We start from the raw sequence: 21425 nt of genomic DNA, 5'->3' as shown, positions 1-21425 counted from the left end.
GAACACAGTCACATTCCACACCTCACCGTAAACAATACTCCCCTACCACTCACACACCCAACATCGTTGTTGTAACATACATTACATCAATATCATTTAAACAACACATCGCAAACATTCAAAATAAAATAACACCAAAACTCAGTGCCTTGAGGTCACTTGCCCATACAACATTTGGACACAACAAAGAAATCTCCACCACTGTATACAAACAATATATATGTTCAGTGAAGAATTATGCAAGCCCTGCTTGGGCTCCTAGCCTCACTAAAACACACTACAACACTCTACAGACCATATAGAACAAGGCTCTAAAAACAGTCACAGGCTGCACACCTACTACACCCACAGACCACCTACATCAAGAAACCAAAGTCCTCAAAGTCAAGGATCACCTAGACATGAGAGGCACCCAGATTCTCACTGCAGCCTGCCAAACCCACAACATCCACTACACTACGTGGCAGCACATCCATACACACCAAAGAACATCAAAACAACACCCTGCACACTATATCATCATACACAAATACTGTCATCTCTTCCCCCTCGCCCACCTCAGACCAGCTTCCAGAAGCATATCCATGCTCAAATCACTCGCTGCTCCATTCAGTCACTTAAAGACAACACACAGTTGCATGCACGGCCTCCTGATATCCACCCTTCTGAATCCTATCTCCTTCGTGAGGACAAGTCCACCTGGCCAGGCTGAAATGTGGGCATCATCCAGCCCTCGTAAGTTACTAGAAGAGGCTGGATGACTCCATCGCTGATGCTGATCCAAAATGTAACACAGCACCCCATACTATTAAGCACAGTATGGAAGACTGCATTGCACACAATCACTTACGTCAACAATACAACATAAACTCCTTGAGAGTTCTTTGGGAAAGCCCAGTCTTGGCCATGGCCTTCCTTAGGGACTTGGGGCTGGTCAGCCAGACTGCCTAGGGAACAACTACTGCTACATATGGTACTTCTGTGCGAATCCCCTTGGTAATTAATGAACATACAAGAATACCGCATCTCCCTAGATTCCTCATTGGCTTATCTTTGCCCTTCTGAATGTTCTCCCTCACTTACCCTTTACTGCAGATTGGTTATATTCTACCTCAAGGTTACTGCCTGGCACAAAGTTTTTATACTTTATAGGTGGGTGGCCCTTGACCAAAAACATATCCCCATTGAATGTATGTCATAATCACTTCACCATATGATAATTCACTATGCAGTGGGTTGTCACTTGACATAACCCCATCGTATAACAAGGCCTGACTGTATTTAATCCTGAAACAGCGACTGCATTACCCAGGCTTTCATATTTGATCATCACACGATAGGCAACATCTGCTGCACTCATTCCACTAATGCACTCGGGACCTCTGAGTGGTATACTAGCAAGGGCATGAGTTTGATGTCACCCTCAGCACTACCACAAAGAAGCTGATTAAAGTGATCCATGCTGGTCCTTAACCCAGACACAGACTTTTCTTCCCTGGAGATGTAGGTATGGGATAACATTTTTGATTTTCCTAAAGAGCCTGGTCTCATCCAGTTTAATATCTTCCTTAGGGAAATAGCCAACGTCATTGATAATTTTTGCAGACTCCTCAGGGAAGTCTGCTGCTGCCTCAGTGTCTGCATTAGCTGCCTCACCTTGAAGTTTTATGTTTTGGAGGTTTGCATATTCCTTGAACCATGCAAACCATCCCTTACTTGCCATGAAGCTTTCATTAACTGAGATAACATGGACCTGCTGTCCTGCACCACACAGGCTGTCACCTTCACCGTGTGGACTCTCATCCTTACTACATGGACTTTCATCCTCACCATCCTGGCTCAAACCGTCACCAGCAGCAACTCGAGCATCCTATTCTTCTTCACAGTTGTTCCGCAGAGAACAAGCCTTTTTTTTTTTTGCACAAGAGCTTTGGACAGTGCAATAATAGCCTTGTTCAGGCTCATCACCCAGATGCATAGCAGCTTCTCCAATAATAACCTTGTTCAGGTTCTTCACCCAGATGCATAGCAGCTTCTCCATTTTTTTGTATCACTTCATGGGAGCAAGTAGTTTGGACACACGTAGTGGATGCAGATCCTGGTGCCATTTCTCACACTAGCACTTGATTTCTTAATAGTGCATACAGTTGATGAGATATTGAAGGCAGTATGCAGCTCCAGTGCACTCCCCACACTGATGCCAATTCACCACTGTATCTCCAATTTCTTGACTAGAGGAATAGGCACACACAGCTACTCTTGGTGGGCACTGCAAGAAGAAGCTCAGGGTGTGCATAGGAGGCAGTGTGTAGGCAGAGCAAGCTCATTACACACAAGTGAAGTTCACTATGCACTCTAGTTAACACGTGTAAGGAAGGTAACTCTGAGTGTGACAGTAACAGGAGAGAGGGAGCGAGTGAGCAAGGGGAGAGTTGAATGGAGAGTGGTTAGTGTAAGGGGTGCACTTCCACAAACCCATCTCTCGCACATCTATGTTACTGCCCAGCTGACTGCAGTGTGTTGTGGTGCACCCTTTGAATTTTCCTCTCATCTCCTAACATTTTTGTTATAACTGCAGAACTGTGAAGCTCAGATTACTGAAATTGGACTTACATTGCCCATGCCTGGATTATTGGTTTAACACATAACCCAATCTTGGGCCCCTGTACCTCAGACTGGGTAATGTGGGATTAACCCTTTTGTTCACGATAAGTTTCACTAAGTTTTCTGTTCCACGACACATCGGCTTTCTCCCCTCCCACCCCCCCTGCCCGCCACGCGCTCCGAAAAAGTGTATTCTCGGCCTATTTTCGCCACCCAAACATATTTATTTTGCAACAGAACCTGCTCATTCCTATTCATCAGTGTTTGTTCTACACAAGAAGGGAAAAAAAAAAAAAAAAAAAAAACTATACGGATAGGGCGGTGTGAAGAAACATTTGGGAACATTCATCTCACTTCCCAACATCATAGCTTAAATGTTTACTAAACCATCTCTACATGTTATACCATCATTTGAAAGAGAATTTTACTAGCTTTCATATGGTCCAATTGGCACTTTGATACGAGGTATGGTTTTCGAGTGATAAGTGAAAAAGTAAAACCTTTTTCCAACATACAACAGAGTTTTTATTCGAGGAGCTCTTGGGAAAAACTTTTCTTTTGAGTGTTATGTTTTTATTTCATCATCATATGCAGAATTTCATGGGCTCTCACAGGATATAATCAGAGTTCTCCTACACCTCATAGTTTACAAGAAAAATGCAAAAAAATACGATTTACCCACCTGCGCTCTGAACCGCTGTCAGCCGCGATCACTTAGGTAATTTTCCCATAACGCACAAACATTTTTATTGTTGCTAGGTATGGTTGTTTTTGGTTTTATTCCAATTACTATTGTAAAATTACATTTGGTTTTCTTTATAGTCCTCTCAGAAACCACACATGAACACTACACCTGTTGCTAGCAACTGAAACTGAAGCTGTACTTATTTCCCTGCCATTTGTGTTCATGTAAATGACAATATATATATGTGTGTAAATATACTGATATAAAGATAGGTAAATAGATAAACAGAAAAAATACATCACTTCCTTGCTCTAGTGGCGATGCTGTTCCTGCGGGACCAGATGGGTTTGGAGGTGAGGAGTTTTGTACTGTGTGTGGGTGTGTGTTCTTACCTAATTGTTCTTACCTAATTGTATTTTTACAGGAATGAGTCAAGCTCGTACTGTCCCATGTATTAAACCATTTTTATCATACATATCCTTGAATTTATGCACAGTTTTGGCACACACTACATCATTCGGTAGTACATTCTGCTGATCAATTGCCCTATGTGGGAAACTGAATTTCCTTACGTCTTTATCACCTCTCTTTTTATGCAGTTTTCTGCAATGTCCTCTTCCTGATGCTTCCCCATATGATATATTTTCATTAATGTCTATTTTCTCTTTCCCTGAGATGCATATAATTACTGTAGCATAATCATGTCTCCCCTCCTCCTTCTTTTCTGAAGTGTTGGTAGATTCAGTCTTTCCAGTCTTTCTCCATAGCTTAGATCCCTTAAGCTTGGTACCCATCTTGTGGCTGCCCTTTGTACTTTTTCAGTCTTATCTATGTGTTTTTTGAGATGAGGATTCCAGGGGCAGGCGGTGGCTCAATCGGTAGAGAGGTGGCCTGCAGTCCTACCAGACCCAGCTTCAAATCCCTGCTGGGGCAGGGAACAGGGAACAGTTTAAGGATTTGAATTTCATTAAATCAGGCTTCATCTACCAGAAGACCTGCCAACATGTCGTAAAAATACCCCTGCTAATACCAATACGCCACTCCTGTGTGAGACAGCCCTAGCATGTATTCAAAATGGACAGTGGGTGTTAACGCCAAATCGGTGACATGTAGGGGTGTATGGTATGTACGAGTACTACTGGGCCTTGATGGCAGGCTTTGAAGCCTATGCCCAGACTTGGACATATTAAAAAAAAAAAAAAAAAAAAAAAAAATGATGCATACTCCAGGGTTGGTCTGATGAATGATGTTATTATCTTCCTCAACATCTCTTCACTTATACTGTATCTGTGAATGCTATTTTCATAGTAGCAAGCAATGTATACATGTTACATACCTTTTCACTGATGTGTTCATCTGGAGATAGTCTGTTACTGATAATTACTCCTAGGTCCTTCTCCCTTTTTGATATGTGTAGAGTTGATCTTCCCAACTTATAATCCCAATCTGGTCTTTTCTCACTTTTACCAAATTTAATTACATGACACTTATCCACATTAAATTCCATTTGCCATTTATTGCTCCATTCATGAAGTTTGTTCAGTTCCTCTTGCAGCTCTTTGCAAGAATCTGTGTTAGTAATTTTCCTTTGAATTTTTGCATCATCCGCAAACATATTTAGATAGCTTCCATTTCCAATGTTACTGTCTATGTCATTTATATATACTGAAAACATAATTGATGCCAGCACTGAGCCCTGTGGCACACTGCTGGTTACTTCCCTCCGTGGTGAGTAATTTCCTCTTAATATTGTTCTCATTTCCCTTTTTCTGAGAAGATCCTGCATCCAACAGTAAAGATTGCCTTGGATACCTCCTTGATGGTACAGTTTCCATAAAAGTCTTTGGTGCGGAACTCAGTCAAATGCTTTCTTAAAATCTAAATAGATACTGTCCACCCATCCGTCTCTTTTCTGTAATGTTTCTGTAACTCTATCATAGTAGCTTAACCCCTTAACCGCGGGGCGTCACTTTCGTGATGCTCGGGAGCAAAGGATCATACCGCAGGGCGTCACATTTGTGATTCTGTGTTACTTTGAATTCGCTTGGGCTTTCAAGTGGTGGCTTGTATCATCTATCAGTACTACCAGTGTCCAGCTATACTCAGTTCTGCTAATGTCACCTGTACTCCCATCCACTGTTGACAATTTAGCCATTTTTCTCCTGTCCTTGACTCCCCCCCTCCTTACCTCCCCTCCATTACCCTCTCCTCCCACCTGACCAGCTGCGCTGCACTACGCAAATGCTGGACGGATTTTTCCACTCATTTTATCCTTTGAAATGTGCCCTTTGCCCTATTCTTATACAAAATAATATATAAAAGAAAGAGAAAAGGTAATTGATACTGCCATACATCTGGAATGGGCTAATTATCATCTGGCAACACCTCACATGCACTCATTCGCTAATTTTCCCTGTTTATTTCCCCTTGGAATATGCCGTATGACCTGTTCTCATAATAAAATTATATAAAAGAAAGGAAGGGAGAAGCCTAAGTGATATTTACATTCACCTGGAACTACCTAATTTATTATGTATTGTCTAGACTTCCTGCCAATCATTTCGTAGTGTAACTGTCACCACGCTGACATTGGCAACCCTTCACTGCCCCTAGGCAACAGCATTCAGTTTACAGTCGTCTTTCAAGGTGAAACCACATCGGATTCGCGCTTGTTCCAATTCCACCGCTTTTTAGCCCCATGCAAAGGGCCCTGTGACCTCTACCCCTACTAAACCTCGTGTGGGAAGGGGTAAAGGGCTAAGTGACTCTGCTGTGGAACGTGAACTGGCTAATTTGTGAATGATAATGATGGACAGTGACTTCGATCTTTCTGGTGACTCTAAAACAGTGCAAGTGGAAATGTAAATAATGTGTAAACAGCAAGTGAAAGCAATGAATGTAAATATAACTGAACAGTGGAAAATTGTTTTATAAGTTACTGCAAGTGACAGTGCATAACATAGTTTAAATAAAATAGAGAATGTAAATAGAAATGTAAATAAGTAGTAATATAAGAATTCGAGTATGCATACTAGGAGTAATGAAAGTGAAAGTTTCACTCTAGCATGTATGAATACTGGGAGTTATGAAAGTGAAGTGACAGACTGGTTCTCTGCGCTAGTATACAGGACAAGAAAGTGAATGCCTGGAGTGAAAATAAATTACTAGTACTGGAAGAAACTTACAGATAAATATTGTATATATAAATAAGTGTAATAAAGTACTAGGAATATAAAGTGTGAGTGTGTTTATAAATAATAAATGACAGCTCCGCCTCAGAATACCATCGGGGAACCAGCACGGGAGGAAAGCTCGTATGTGCTCGTAATTTACATTGCTTTCACAGTTTTTTTTTTTGGAATATGGATTCCAAACTACTTGAAATTCATAGAATAGTGTTTGTAGTTATAATATCAGGCAGTGGTAACCATATTACGGGGTATCGGGAAGTGTAAAGTGGAGACTTCGTTACCCAACTTCAGTAGTATCCATAAGTCCTACGGTAGATGACAAAGGCTCAGCAAACATCCCAGGGGAAAGCTGAAGGTATGTGCCATATGCATATATAATTTTAATATTCTAGGACTAATAACTGATTTTTGGCAAATATTTTTAAAAAGTCAGTCGGAGCGCAAATATTCTCGAGGGACGCGCAAGGAGCGCATAAACAACCCTGCGGTGTAGGGTTCAACAGATTAGTAACACATGATTTTCCCTTCCTATAACCGAACTGCGTCTCTGTTATCATACCGTGTTCTTCTGGATGTTTTACCCAAACTTCCCTTACCAGCTTTTCTAGTATCATACAACACTGGTCAGTGATACTGGTCTGTAGTTGAGTGGATCCTGTCTATTCCCTTTCTTGAATAAGGGAACAATGTTTGCTTTCTTCCAAATGTCAGGTAGTTTACCTTGACCTAAGGATTCCTTAAATATTAAATACAGTGGTCTGCTTAGCTCTTATGCACATTCATGTAGCACCCAACCTGAAATTCCATCAGGACCATTTGCTTTTCCTTTGTCCAGTTTATGTAACTCTTCCTGTACTTCTTTTTCTGATATTTGTATATCTGGTTATGTGTGGGCATGCATATTCCATATCATCTCTCTCAAAATTTCTTTCTTTTGTAAAAACTGATTGAAAGTTTTTATTTAGTGCTTCACATATATCTTTCTCTTGTGTATAGATGATCCCCTTATCCGTAATGGACTGTATTTTATCTTTAACTTTGGTTTAATTCGATTGTAGCTGTAAAAAAAACTTAGGTTGATCACTACTTTTATTTACAATGTCCTTTTCAAACTGTCTCTGAGCCTCCCTCCTCATCTTTGTATAATCATTTCTTGCCTGTTTATAGTTGTTATATGCCCTCTCAGTATTGTGTCTTCTATATCTATTCCACAGCAAGTCTCTTTTTTTCTTTTGCTTTTTTACACTCTGTATTAAACCATTTCTTTATTTTCATTTCTGTTGCTTTGTGCTGTGGGATGTAATTTTGGACTCCTGTTTCATAGAGATCACAGAATTTTCTATACATAATATTTAAATCATGTCCTCTAAATTCCTTTTTTTTTTTTTTTCACATTAGACATGACCATATCTATCAGTTTATGAGAAACACATTATATTTCACCACTACAGTACATGAACATGCTCTGTAGGTCACATAGGAGTTCATTACCTGTGTGCTAACTGAGGTCTAACAAACGATATTTTTATTATGAGCACGTGGTGCATTGTTTCCTTTTCTTTTCACATTAGACATAACCAAAGCTATCAGTTTATGAGAAACACATTTCAACCACTGCAGTACCTGAACGGGCTCTGTAGATCATGTAGGAGTTCGCTCCCTGTGCGCTAACTCAGGTCTGGCAAACGATATTTTTATTACAAGCACGGGATGCAGTTTCCTTTTCTTTTCACATTACACTATATTCACATGATTCACTGTCACTATTTGTATTGTTGAATACTATACTCACATTTGGCGCAGGGTAGAGGCAGTGTAGTTGTGGGGCCAGAGTTAGAAACAGTAGCACAATTTTCGTTGGGACAGTGGTTGATAACGGCCAGGAACGCCTCACAAACACCTAATTTCCCATTGCAAACACCAAATCTAATCACAGTAGTGCCAAAAAACTATACATAAGCACTATTGGGATAGTGAAATATGTCCCGCAGCCGAGACGGAGGTAATAGAGAAGTTAAAGGGACAAGGGACCGCGCACTGCTTTCCCCATTGACAGCTAGTGTGGTGCTGGAAAACCTTTCTGTGCTGTCACAGTTATCGGGACCCATTGTTGCCAACTCGTTACTTTTGACGCCTCCTATAAATGACGCAGATCTACCGAAAACTGGGGGGGGGCAAATTTTTTTATGGTTTTATGACACTAAAGGTGTCACTGCATATTTGCAAGGAAAGACCCTAATGACGCCTAACACATCACTGTGTATGAAGGGGTTAACATGTTTGTAGAAAATGCAGGTGAGATTGAATCCATTCATTAATGCTAAAGGTAAGCATGCATCTGCTAAGATAGCTGTGTGTGGGTGACAACTTTCAGTGGCTAACCCATGAGTAGAGTATAATGGCCTGTGAAAGTTCCCCTCCCCCTCCCCCACTGTTGACTAAAAGAACGCTTCCTACATGCCAAACCCGTGCCCAGCAGTTGAATTCAAAATACACTCCATTGGTCATTTCATATGGCACTTCATAAAGTGTTGCTCAGGGTTAACTCATGCTTTTGGCACTAGAGCAAATAAATGTTATTATGACAGTTCAGGTGTAATTTTTAAACTGATCTCATGATTCAACTGATCCTTTTTCACAACCCATTCAAAGGGTCACAATGCACAGCTTGAGAACACCACATTTAGCTATTAGGAACTGAAGTGTAGTCAGTTTTCCTACTGTGAAAAATGTTCTAGGTGCATAATTATATAATATCCTGTATTTTACTAGAAATAGGTACCACACATTACTTACCACTGTGCATGTATGAAGTATGTAAGGAGAAGCACATGGGTTAGACTCCCATCAACAGTCATTGTCTTGCTGGCTTCAGCAAAGCACATTTGTGGAGAAAAAAATATATATATTGTTGGGTTTAGGAATACAGCCAGGATTCATGGGGCTTGAATGATGTATAGAAGATTGTATGGCCTGTTCCACTGAGTATGCTGTTGATGGTTCTCCCACCTTTGTACTTTCTGTATCTTTCTTTCTGGGTCTTACATCATCCCATCTTTAGGTGAAAAGTGTCAGGATGCTGATTGCTGATGATGATAATTAATATTAATGAAATAGAAAGATAGGTACTATATACAGTATATTTGGTACAATCCACTGTGGCCAGGGAGTCACTTTTTGTTTTTTCTTGGAGGGAACAATTTGCAGGCTCATGACCTTTGGTTCATTCTTCCTTGCATAAGAAAATATAAAGTGGATAAGATTCCTGGCACAACCATATTAAAATCCCTAGGTTTCATTTGACATAAAGGGAAGTTTTGATAATGGACTTATCATATGTTTCCTTTTTATCTTTACAACAGTACAGTGATAGCAAGAGCTACTGTGAAGATCTGACAGAGGGCAAGTTCAGTTTTCCAGTTATCCATGCCATCAAAACGCACCCTGATGACCAGCAAGTTATCAGTATCCTTTTATATTCCCATTCTTACACAGTGTAAGGTATACAGTACTGTATAAATTTGTTTGTGTATGTCGAATCATATTTTATTGTTTATGAAGGCTTGTCACCAGCTCTGGATATTATCACTTTTGTTTTATGTGCATTTACTCTCAAATCCATGTGCTTCATTCAGCATTTCCATTTCATAAATGTTCTCCCCATCTTCTTTTCATTCTCTGCAGCCAGTACCAAGTCATCAGCATACAACATACCCTATGGGAGTCCATTTCTGAAGTCACATGAGAGAGCTTCAAACACCATAACAAACAGTAAGGGGCCCAAGACTGACACATGATGCTTGCCATCATTCACAGAAAACTCATCACTCAAATGTCCTTTCACTCTCACATAGTTGTGAGCACCCATATACATAGTCATAACCACTTTACCCAGCCTCTCCTTGATCTCAGGCCTTCTCATTACCTACTTCACCACCTCCCAAGGGATTCTGTCAGAGCCCTTCTCGAAATCACCAAAAGCAAAGTACAGCTCCATGATGTTTTCTGTATGTTTTTCATGAAGCACTCAGACAATGAATATGGCATCAGTGATCCCATTGCTTGACATAAATCCAAATTGTCTCCTTATCATACTTTGTGGGACTCTCTCCATTACCATCATTATCTGGTCCAAAAGCTTTATCCCTCTATTATTTCCTCTCTCCAGGACATCATTCTTCCCTTTATGCACATTTTACAATCACACACTAAGCCAGTCATATGGGACAGCACATTCATTTTATTCATTCATCATCCAATCCTGCATTGCCCCATGAGGAGAGTAGGAGCCTGGGCCTAGGCAAGTTGGTCCTGACATTTACAATGAGACTGACCAGCCTCACTCATCCCTGAGTGGCATTACATGAGCAATAAACCCCAGCCACCCCTTGGATATAAACCTTCACCAGCTTAATCTGATTGGAGTGTCATAATTACCCACTAAACCACCAGGTGCCAAAATTTGGTTGTATGGTTACCCCCCAGCATAGTAAATGGTTTCCGGGTGTACAGGAAGCCATTTGACTTTAGAGTCACCCACAGGCTGAAGGAAGAGTAGAAAATGAAGGAAAGAAAGACAGAAGAGGGAGTGTAAAGTCACCCGTAGGCAGAAGGATGAGGAAAGAATGAAGGAAAGAAAGACAGAAGAGGATGGAAGGAAAGAAGGATGGAGGAGAGGAAAGGGCGAACATCCAAGAACAGCACTACATCGAGTGAGTGGATGGTGATTGCCCCCACCTACCAGTCAAATTTATCAAACCAGTAACTAAACCCACTCCTATATCTCCTAAGGTCTTCAGCATTTCAGCAGCCAACCCAGACTCACCTGCCATTTCCCCAGCTGCATCCTACCTATTGCCCTGCTCTCAGTAGCAGCATCAGTCAAAGGCCAAGGGCCAAACACTGGATCCACTGACTCAAACTTTCTCTGTTCCAATCAAACTCCTCATTCAGCAGTCAGTTACAATGCTTTCTCCAGGTGTCTTTAATATCCTCACTGTCCACCACTACCTTTCCATCATCATTCTTCACACACTGCTCACCTTGTGATATCCTTGTTTTCCCTCTTCATCTGATTTGCCACCAAAATACCCTATTCTTCCTTTCAGCTCTGTTTAGTTTATCCAGTAAAAGTTTCTGAGATTCAGATTTTGTCCTGTAAGCCTCCTTTCTAACTTTACACGTGGTAGCCAAGTATTCCTCTCTGTTAGCACACCTCTATTCCTGGTAATGTCTTCTTTTCTCCTTAACTGCAGCATCTATGCCCTCATCTTACCATGACATTACCTTATATCTTTGAGGACCCCTTGTGTGTGTGTATTTACCTAGTTGTGATATACAGGAAATGAGCTACGCTTGTGGGGTCCCGTCTCTTTCTCATTGTCAAATTTTGTTTTAAACTCATTTAAGTTTTTAGGGTGGACGATCTCTCTGTCCAGGCTGTTCCACAGGTCTGTGTATCTATATGGAAAGCTATATTTCTTAATATCCTTCAAACAACTTGGCTTTTTCAGTTTCATTCCATATCCTCTTGTTACTCTCCCATCTCATACAAACAGATCATTTTTATCAATTTTATGTAGTCCCATCATGGCCCTGAACACTGTAATCATGTTGCCCCTCTCTCTCCTTTCTTCTAATGAAGGCAGGTCCAGCTTTTCCAGCCTCTTTCCGTAAGACAGATCTACCAGGCTGGGGACCATCTTGGTTGCTGTTCATTGTATTCTCTCGATCTTATTTATATGTTTCTTCTTGTGTGGGGACCACACTACTGCCGCATATTCCAACCTGAGGCGGATCATGGCTATATCAATTTTTTCATCATTTCCTCATCCATGTAATGGAATGCCACTCGTATGTTAGTCAAGAGATTGTATGTCTCTCTAACTATTTTATTAATGTGTTTTTCCAGTGACAAACTATCCTGGACCAGCACTTCCAAATCTTTCTCTTCTCTCACTTTTTTTATTGGTTCATTACCCATCATGTAATTCAGTGATGGCCTCTTGGCACTCCTACCCATTTCCAATATTTTACATTTTTTTTGCTTTAAATTTCATTTCCCACATCTGCCTCCAATTTTGGATCCTATTCAGGTCTTCTTGCAGTATTTTACAGTCTTCCTCGACTTCTACTTTCCTCAAGATCTTTGCATCATCAGCAGACAGACTTGCATAACTGTTCATTCCATCTACCATATCATTTACATAAATCAGAAACATTACTGGCGCTAACACTGAGCCCTGTGGGACTCCACTTGTTACTTCCCTCCATCCAGACATCTTGTCCTTTATTACTGTTCTCATTTGTCTGTTCTCAAGAAGTCTCATCCACTCCAGGACGTTTCCCTTCAGACCTCGTATGTGTTCCAATTCCCACATTAGTCGCTTGTGGGATACCTTATCAAAGGCTTTCTCAAAATCTAGAAACACACAATCCACCCTGCTGTCCCTTTCCTGTAGCATGTCAGTTGCTCTAGAGTAAAAGCTCAACAAGTTGGAAACACATGACCTTCCACTTCCGAATCCAAACTGGCTCTCAGCCAATATGTTCATCTTCTCCAGATATTTTATCCATCTGTCTTTCAGAATGTTCTCGCACTGTTTTGCAACTACGCTGGTCAGGGACACTGGTCTATAATTCAGGGGTTCTTCTTTGCTTACTACCTTATAATTGGTACCACATTGGCCCTCTTCCATTCCTGAGGCACTTTCCCTTCTTCCAGAGAACACACAATCTTATCTGCCAGTTGTTCTCTGCATTCTTTCAATACCCATGTAGAGATTCCATCCAGTCCTGGGGCTTTCCTTACATCTTGAGTTTCCAGTAATTTATACACTTCCTGCACATCCACTTTTATGTCTTTTATCACTACATTTCTAGTCACACGCTCCCACTCCACAAAATCCCTTTCTTTAGTGAAAACTGATTGAAAACATTTGTTCATTATTTCAGCTTGCATTGCTGCATCTTTGTAGACCTCTCCTTCTACTTTCAGTTGGGTGATTCCTTCCTTTTGTTTCAATTTGACGTTAACAGATCTATAAACTAATTTGGGTTCTTCCTTACATTTGTCAATTATACCTTTTTCAAAGTTCCTTTCTTCTTCTCTGCATATTCTCATATATTCATTTCTGGTTCTTTTATATTCTTCCTTTGATTTATTATTACCTCTCATTCTCCATTTGTTCCATGCCATGTCCCTCTCATTTTTTGTTATCATGCACCTTCTGTCAAACCAATCCTTCTTCCTGTTTTCTTTCCCACTTACTCTTGGAACATGTTTCTCCACACCCGAATTATAGAGGTCTAGAAAGATATCCCATTTCCTCTGCATCTCTCATGTTTCTCTGTATTTTGTCCAGTCCGCATTTTTGAAAAATTTCCTCAATCCTGTAAAGTTTGCTTTCCCATAATTGTATCTTCCCTGCCCATAAAGCTGATCTCATGGCGCCACGTTCCCCTTTAACATCTGGAACTCACTGACCACATGATCTCTTTTTCCTATAGGACATTGGTATTTTAAATTTTCAGCTACATCAGGTTCTTTAGTTAGTAGTAAATCTAATCTTGCTGGCGTGTCATCTCCTGTGAATCTAGTCTCTTCTTTGACCCATAGGGTCATAACATTATTCATTGCAATATTTAACAAAATAGTGCCCCAGGAATCCTCATTGCATCCCGAATCCCATTCCTCCCAGTTCACCTCTTTACTGTTAAAATCCCCAATCATGATTATGTTACTGCTTTTCTCAATCACTTTCTTGAGATAGCCACCCATGTCTGCTAACATCTCCTGTTATTCATCATCCTTCCATGCCCATGTCTTAGGGGGAACATATACCACTGCAATGTCTCTCTTGCCCTGCTCTCCAGTTTCTAGTTTCATATTATCGCTTCAGCCTTACCCTCTCCCAGTTCCACATTTTCCTCACTGATGTTATTCTTCACTGCTATCATCACTCCTCCCATTTTTTCTTTTCTGTCTCTTCTCCACAGTTTGTATTTGCCATCTTCCATATGGATATCAGTATCCTCTCTTAACTTGGTCTGTGTAGAGCACATAATATCCGGTTCATGTTCCCCTATAGTAATCGTTGATTTCTAACCTTGCTGATATTAAACCATCAACATTAGTATATGCCACTTTCCAACTTTATTCGCTGTTCTTTATTCCCTCTTCTCTCCCTCTCTCCGTCGGTACCACCTCCTCAATTTCTGATCCATTACTCTCCAATAGAACACTGTCTTCTCTTCCTCCGTTCTCTGTTCGTTTTTTTGCCTTTGCATCCTTTAATAGCTCCTTTATCCTAGCTCTCTCTTCCTCATGTGCATCTCTTCATATCCAAACATTCTTGAGCTCTTCCTTTTCTGTTAATTTCCAAGTTCTGCTGATAATTTCATTTACCACTGCCTGAGGCTTAAACCTTACTTTAAGTGGCCTTGCCCCACCTTGCTTGTACTTTGCTACCCTAAACACTTCTTCAATCTCCTCTTGAGCATCATTGTTACCCTCCATAACTACTGATACTATCTCTTTTGCCGTATTCAGTTCTTCTCTTTCCCTTTTTGACCTTACTGTCATCCGTTTTTCAATTAGTCCTGAAATTATCACGCATTTTTTCTTGTCCGCTACATCCCTGACTAAAGATTCTCTACTTCTTAGTACCCTAACCACTTCCTTTTCCACCTTTTTCCTGCTTTGTTGTTCTGTGATCTCTTTCAAATTTATATTTCCTTCCTCCTGGATTTTCTTCCACCCCTTGTGCTCCTCCTTGTTTTCCTTAATATGTTCATCATGCATCCTTGACTTTGATTCATGCTCTTCTAGTTTACTTTTCATCCTGTCCCTTTCCTCTTCCAACCTCTTGTTTTCCCTCTTGAGTTTTTTTATTTCATTTGAGGCAGATTCATTACTCGGTTTTAATTCCATAACTTGCCTTTCTTGTTCAGCACTGCGTGTACAAATGTTATCCAACTTGTTCTGAAGTATCTTAGTCTCTTTATCCTGTTCTAAGGTCCAATCCTGTAACTCTCTAATTATTGACCATACCTTCTTAAGTTCCTGGACATTCCTCTTTGCCATTTTCTCCACTCTTACAACTCTTGTTTGATTCAGTTTAATACTTCCTTTACCCTTATCCTCATCGGTAAAACCCTCAAACTCGCTGCTATCGGGTGTAAACAAAGAGCTGTCTCTTTCCTCCCTGATGCAACCTACGAAAACTTTACACTTTCACTGTATTTTGTACTCTTTTTGGACCAAAATCTGCGCTTTTTTCAGCACTATCATACAGGACCACCATTCACGTATTCATTTACATAATCACAATAGGCTGGGTTCCATTTTGCTACTGGTTCGGCGATTAATTCCCCACGATCCACTAAGAGCTCCATCTCCGTCGGCGACCTGTGTGTATTTACCTATTTGTATTTACCTATTTGTAGTATACAGGAATTGAGCAATGCTCGTGTTGTCCTGTCTCCATATCCACATTTATCAAGTCTACCTTTACACACATGAATGTTTTTCTCATGCACCACCTCTTTGTCTAAGTCGTTCCAAATATTTAAGAATATACCTAATTGTGATATACACGGAATGTACTATGCTCGTGGGTTTCCGTCGCTGTTTCTCAATAAGTCGAATTTAACTTTAAACTCGTTTATGTTTTTAGACTGGACGATCTCTTTGTCCAGGCTATTCCATAAGTCTATACTTCTGTAAGGAAAGCTATATTTCTTGATATCCTTCAAGCAGCTTGACTTTTTCAATTTCATTCCATGTCCTCTTGTTGCTCTCTTTATCCCATATAAACAGATCTTCTTTGTCAATTTTATCTACTCCCACCATGGTCCTGAACACCGCAATCATGTCTCCCCTCTTTCTCCTTTCCTCTAACGAAGGCAAATCCAGTTTTTCCAGCCTCTCTCTGTATGACAGGTCTGTCAGACTGGGGACCATCTTGGTTGCTGTTCTTTGTATTCTCTCAATCTTGTTTATATCTTTCTTTTTGTGTGGGGACCACACTACCGCTGCATATTCTAACCTGGGGCGGATCATGGCCACTATCAATTTTTTCATCATTTCCTCATCCATATAATGAAATGCTACTCTTATGTTAGTCAAGAGCTTATAAGTCTCTCCAACTATCTTGTTAATGTGCTTTTCTGGTGACAAACTATCTTGGACCAGCACTCCCAAATCTTTCTCTTCTCTCCTTTTTGTGATTAATTCATTACCCAAAAAATAATTCAGTGATGGTCTCCTGGTACTTTTACCCATTTCCAATATTTTACATTTCTTTACATTAAATTTCATTTCCCACGTCCGGCTCCAATTGTGTATCCTATCCAAATCCTCCTGCAGTATTTTACAATCCTCCTCAACCTCTATCTTCCTCAAGATCTTTACATCATCAGCAAACAGACTCGCATAACTGTTCACTCCATCTACCATATCATTTACATAAATCAGGAACATTACTGGCGCCAACACTGAGCCTTGAGGGACTCCACTTGTTACTTCCCTCCATCCAGACATCTTTTCCTTTATTACTGTCCTCATTTGTCTGTCTCTCAAAAAGTCTCTCATCCATTCCAGAAGTTTTCCCTTTAGTCCTCCTATATATTCTAGTTTCCACATTAGTCTTTTATGAGGTACCTTGTCAAAGGCCTTCTCTAAGTCTAAGTACACACAATCCACCCAACCATCTCTCTCCTGTACCACATCAATCGCTCTTGAGTAAAAGCTCAACAAGTTAGAAACACATGACCTTCCACTTCTGAATCCAAACTGACATTCAGCCAAAATATTCATCTCTTCCAGATATTTTATCCATCTGTCTTTCAGGATTCTCTCACACAATTTTGCGACCATGCTGGTTAGAGACACTGGTCTATAATTCAGGGGTTCTTCCCTGTTTCCTCCCTTGTAAATTGGTACCACATTTGCCCTCTTCCATTCTTTTGGCACTTTCCCCTCTTCCAGTGAGCATACAATTAAACTGTGAATTTTATCCGCCAGTTGTTCTCTGCATTCCTTCAGTACCCAATTAGAAATTCCATCAGGTCCTGGGGCTTTCCTTACATCTTGAGTTTCCAGTAATTTATACACTTCCTGCACCTCCACTTTTATATCTTTCATCACCGGAACATTTCTAATCCCTCCCTCCCCTTCCACAAGCTCCTTTTCTTTAGTGAAAACTGACTGGAAACGTTTGTTCATTATTTCTGCTTGCATTGCCGCATCATTAAAGACCTCTCCATCTACTTTCAGCTTGGTGATTCCTTCCTTTTGTTTCAGTTTGCCATTAACAAATCTATAAAACAGTTTGGGTTCATCCTTGCATTTGTCAATTATACCTTTTTCAAAATTCCTTTCTTCTTCCCTACGTATTCTTGTGTATTCGTTTCTTGTTCTGTTATATTCTTCCTTTGTTCTGTCGTTACCTCTCTTTCTCCAATTGTTCCACGCCTTATCTCTCTCTTTTTTGGCTATCATACACCTTCTATTAAACCACTCCTTTTTCCTGTTTTCTTTCCCTCTTACTCTTGGTACAAATTTTTCCACTCCCAAATTATAGAGGTCTAGAAAGATATCCCACTTCCTCTGTATCTCTCTTGTTTCTCTGAATTTTCTCCAATCCGCATTTTCAAAAAAGTTTCTCAATCCTGTAAAATTTGCTTTGCCAAAGTTGTATCTTCCCTGTCTATGAAGCTCGTCTCTTGGCTCGACGTTTCCTATTAACATCTGGAACTCAATGACCACGTGATCACTTTTTCCCAAAGGACAGAGATATTCCAATGATTCTATTACATCAGGTTCTTTGGTGAACAGTAAATCTAACCTTGCTGGTGTGTCCTCACCTCGAAACCGTGTCTCTTCTTTGACCCACTGCGTCATCACATTATTCATTATTATATTTAATAACATAGTACCCCACGAATCCTCACCGCCTCCCGAGTACCATTCCTCCCAGTTCACCTCTTTACAATTAAAGTCACCCACCAAAATTATATTATTGCTTTTCTCAATTATTTTTTGCAAGTAGCTAGCCATATCTGACAACATCTCATGGTATTCGTCATCCTTCCATGCTCTCGTCTTTGGGGGAACATACACTACCGCCATATCTCTCTTAACATTCTCTCCAGTTTCTAATTTCATATATATCACTTCAGCCCTGCCTTCTCCCATTTCCACAGTATCTACATTTATGTTGTTCTTCACTGCTATCATCACTCCTCCTCCCTTTTTTTCTTTTCTGTCTTTTCTCCACAGTTTGTATTTACCATCTCCCAAATGAACATCAATATCTTCTCTTAATTTGGTCTCTACAAAGCACATGACATCAGGTTCATGTTCTCTCAAGAAATCATTAATTTCGATCCTTGTCGATATGAAACCATCAACATTAGTATATATCACCTTCAAATTATTTTTGACATTATTAATACCCTCTTCTCTCCTACTCTCTGTCCGTACCACTTCCTCAACTTCTGATCTTTCACAACCATCCCCCCTAATTTCCTTCACTTCTATTTCCTTAAATACCATTTCCTTACTTTCATATCCAATACTCTCCAAAAAAGTATTACGTTCTTCCTCTGTCCTCTTATCATTTTTTTCCTTTACTTCTTCCTTTAATGATTTTAAAGCTTCTCTTTCTTCTTCATTCAGATCTTTTCTTATTATAATATTTTCCATCCCCGCCTCTTTGCTTAATTTCCAGGTCACTTTAAGTATCTCATTTATTACACTTTCTGATGTAAACTTGACTCTCATTGGTCTTGTTTCCCCTTTCTTATAAGGCCCTATCCTCCTTACTTCCTCAATTTCTTTTACCCACTTGTTTCCTTCGGGGTCAATCTTGCCTAATATTCCTCTCACCATGTTCGTGTCTCTCTCGAGTCTTGCGAACCTAACCTTTTCTTCCTCTTCCCTGTTTCCAAATACTACCACACATCTGCTCCTTTCTACAGTTTCTCTCACTATTTTCTCTTTTTTCTTCAGTATTTTCACTACATTTTCTTCCATTTCTTTCTTGTTCATTTCCCTTTCTTCCTGGATGATCTCTCTTAAGCTGACCACTTCTTTCTGTTCTTCCTCTACGTGTGCCCACTTTGCCTTGTGTTCTTCTAGTACATTACTCACCTTCTCCGTTTTATTGGTACTCTCTTCAAGTTTCCTCCTCAGTTCAACATTTTCCCGCTTCAAATTCTTTATCTCTTCATTGGCTGTTTCGTTGGACTGGATTAGACTCTGTATGGTGGTTTCCGTATTTCCTGACACATCCTTTATCACTAGATTCTCTACTTTTTTTTCGAGTTCACTAATCCTCATAATTAATGTTTTCACTAGGTCCATGACATTAGTATTAGCATCAAATCCTTGAAATTCCATTCCCTCATTGTTTACATTTTCGGCCATCTTTAACGTACCGATCAAGTACCTAAACAGCTGTTACCAATAAGCCACAAACATTCATGTATACTATTGCCAACAAATCTTTACATTTTTGGTAGTCTACCAACTTTCATTATTTTAAATTTAAAGAAAGACCCTAGGAGACAGGACAGACAAAATTCCTGAAACTACTCAAGGTCAGGAGCGATGCCTGGGACGTCCTCTCTCTCCGGCTGTTCGTGTGTGTGTGTGTGTGTGTGTGTGTGTGCGTGCGTGCATATGTGCGTGCATATGTGCGTGCATGTGTGCGTGCTCAAAGCAGTGCGCCCAGTGCATGAGGCCTGGGATGGCCCTTGTTAACGTTTTTGTTTTACTGTCATTGTCATAATGCATTAATTTCTTGCAGCAGCTTGGTGATACAGAGTTTCAGTTATATAAAATTCATGGGATTTCCAAAAATTCAGTTACTGTAACTGATTTTTATGTTTAAAAGAATATAATAATACTGTATACACAATAAACGAGGAATCACCGAAGAGCAAGAGAGCAGAGAGAGAGAGAGAGAGCTACATTTTGATATAGTTCTATACCAGTTTACAGTAATCATCATTTTTCCTTGACTTTAGCTTTAAGACATCATCCGCCAGAGGCCCAAGGACCTTGAGGTGAAGCGATATTGTGTAAGTCTGCTTGAGAAGTTGGGGTCCTTGGCATACACTAGGGATACCTTAAGGGCCTTGGAGGCAGATGCTCGGGAGGAGGTGGCTCGTCTTGGAGGCAACCCACTTCTGGAGCGAGTCTTAGACGAACTTAGGAACTGGGAGAACCTCTGAACTGAGGCATGTATGATAACTGGGTTGAGGAAGATGAGGTGGGGGAAGAAGCTGCATTGTTGGACTAGGAATCAAAAGAATGAATTTTGGATCTGCAGAACTCAGATGTACCCTGCTTATAAATGTTAACACTACCTCTAAATTAGACAGATATAGGGAATGGATGAGAGTGTAGGGAATGAAGATGTTTATTTCATTGTGACTAGAACTTTTCATTGAAATTGGGATGAATGACAGTGAACCAAGATGTACTGCAACTGCCCTGGAAAAGTTAAAAAACAGTATGCTGTATTGTTCAGCTTAAAGGTGAGTTGAGTGTGAATTTTTGAACTGCTGGAGTGCAGTATATTTACTGTGCTGAATAAGGCAGGTTATTATGGTCCCATGTGAATCAGAATGGTAGACTGACAAGGGACAGGAAAATCATATTTGCTTGATTTTGTTGAAATTTTTACTGTTGGATAGATATACCAATGCAGATGCAGTATTTTAATGCAGATGCAGTGAAAGTAAAACATTTATACAAAAATTAAAGTTCAAGTGCAGTGCTTAAGTAATTTAACATTATGATACACAGATCATGCCATTACCTCATGAAGTACCAGTATTGTGTTTGTTTAGTTTCTGTAGAGGGAGCAAAACTCTTATAAGAATCTAAGGAATCATACAGAAATCAAACTTCCCCCCCCCCCTTCCCTTCCTCA

At 40.2% G+C, this 21425-nt stretch overlaps 1 protein-coding gene across 1 annotated transcript in view; it reads left to right on the top strand.

The window, feature by feature from the left end:
- Positions 1 to 20757, top strand: part of qm (geranylgeranyl pyrophosphate synthase quemao) — a 146173-nt gene extending 125416 nt beyond the window's left edge. Inside the window, exons 6-7 of the mRNA XM_080286007.1 lie at positions 9843 to 9945; positions 20522 to 20757. Coding sequence (XP_080142133.1) covers positions 9843 to 9945; positions 20522 to 20721 — 303 coding nt within the window. The 3' untranslated portion in view covers positions 20722 to 20757. The remainder of the gene's footprint in view (positions 1 to 9842; positions 9946 to 20521) is intronic.
- The last annotated feature ends 668 nt before the right edge of the window (positions 20758 to 21425 follow it).

Source organism: Coenobita brevimanus, chromosome 110 (genome assembly GCF_032717465.1).
Source record: "Coenobita brevimanus isolate Jiangsu-jjx chromosome 110, ASM3271746v2, whole genome shotgun sequence".
NCBI classification, from domain to species: Eukaryota; Metazoa; Arthropoda; class Malacostraca; order Decapoda; family Coenobitidae; genus Coenobita; species Coenobita brevimanus.
This window is presented reverse-complemented; position numbering and strand designations above follow the sequence as displayed.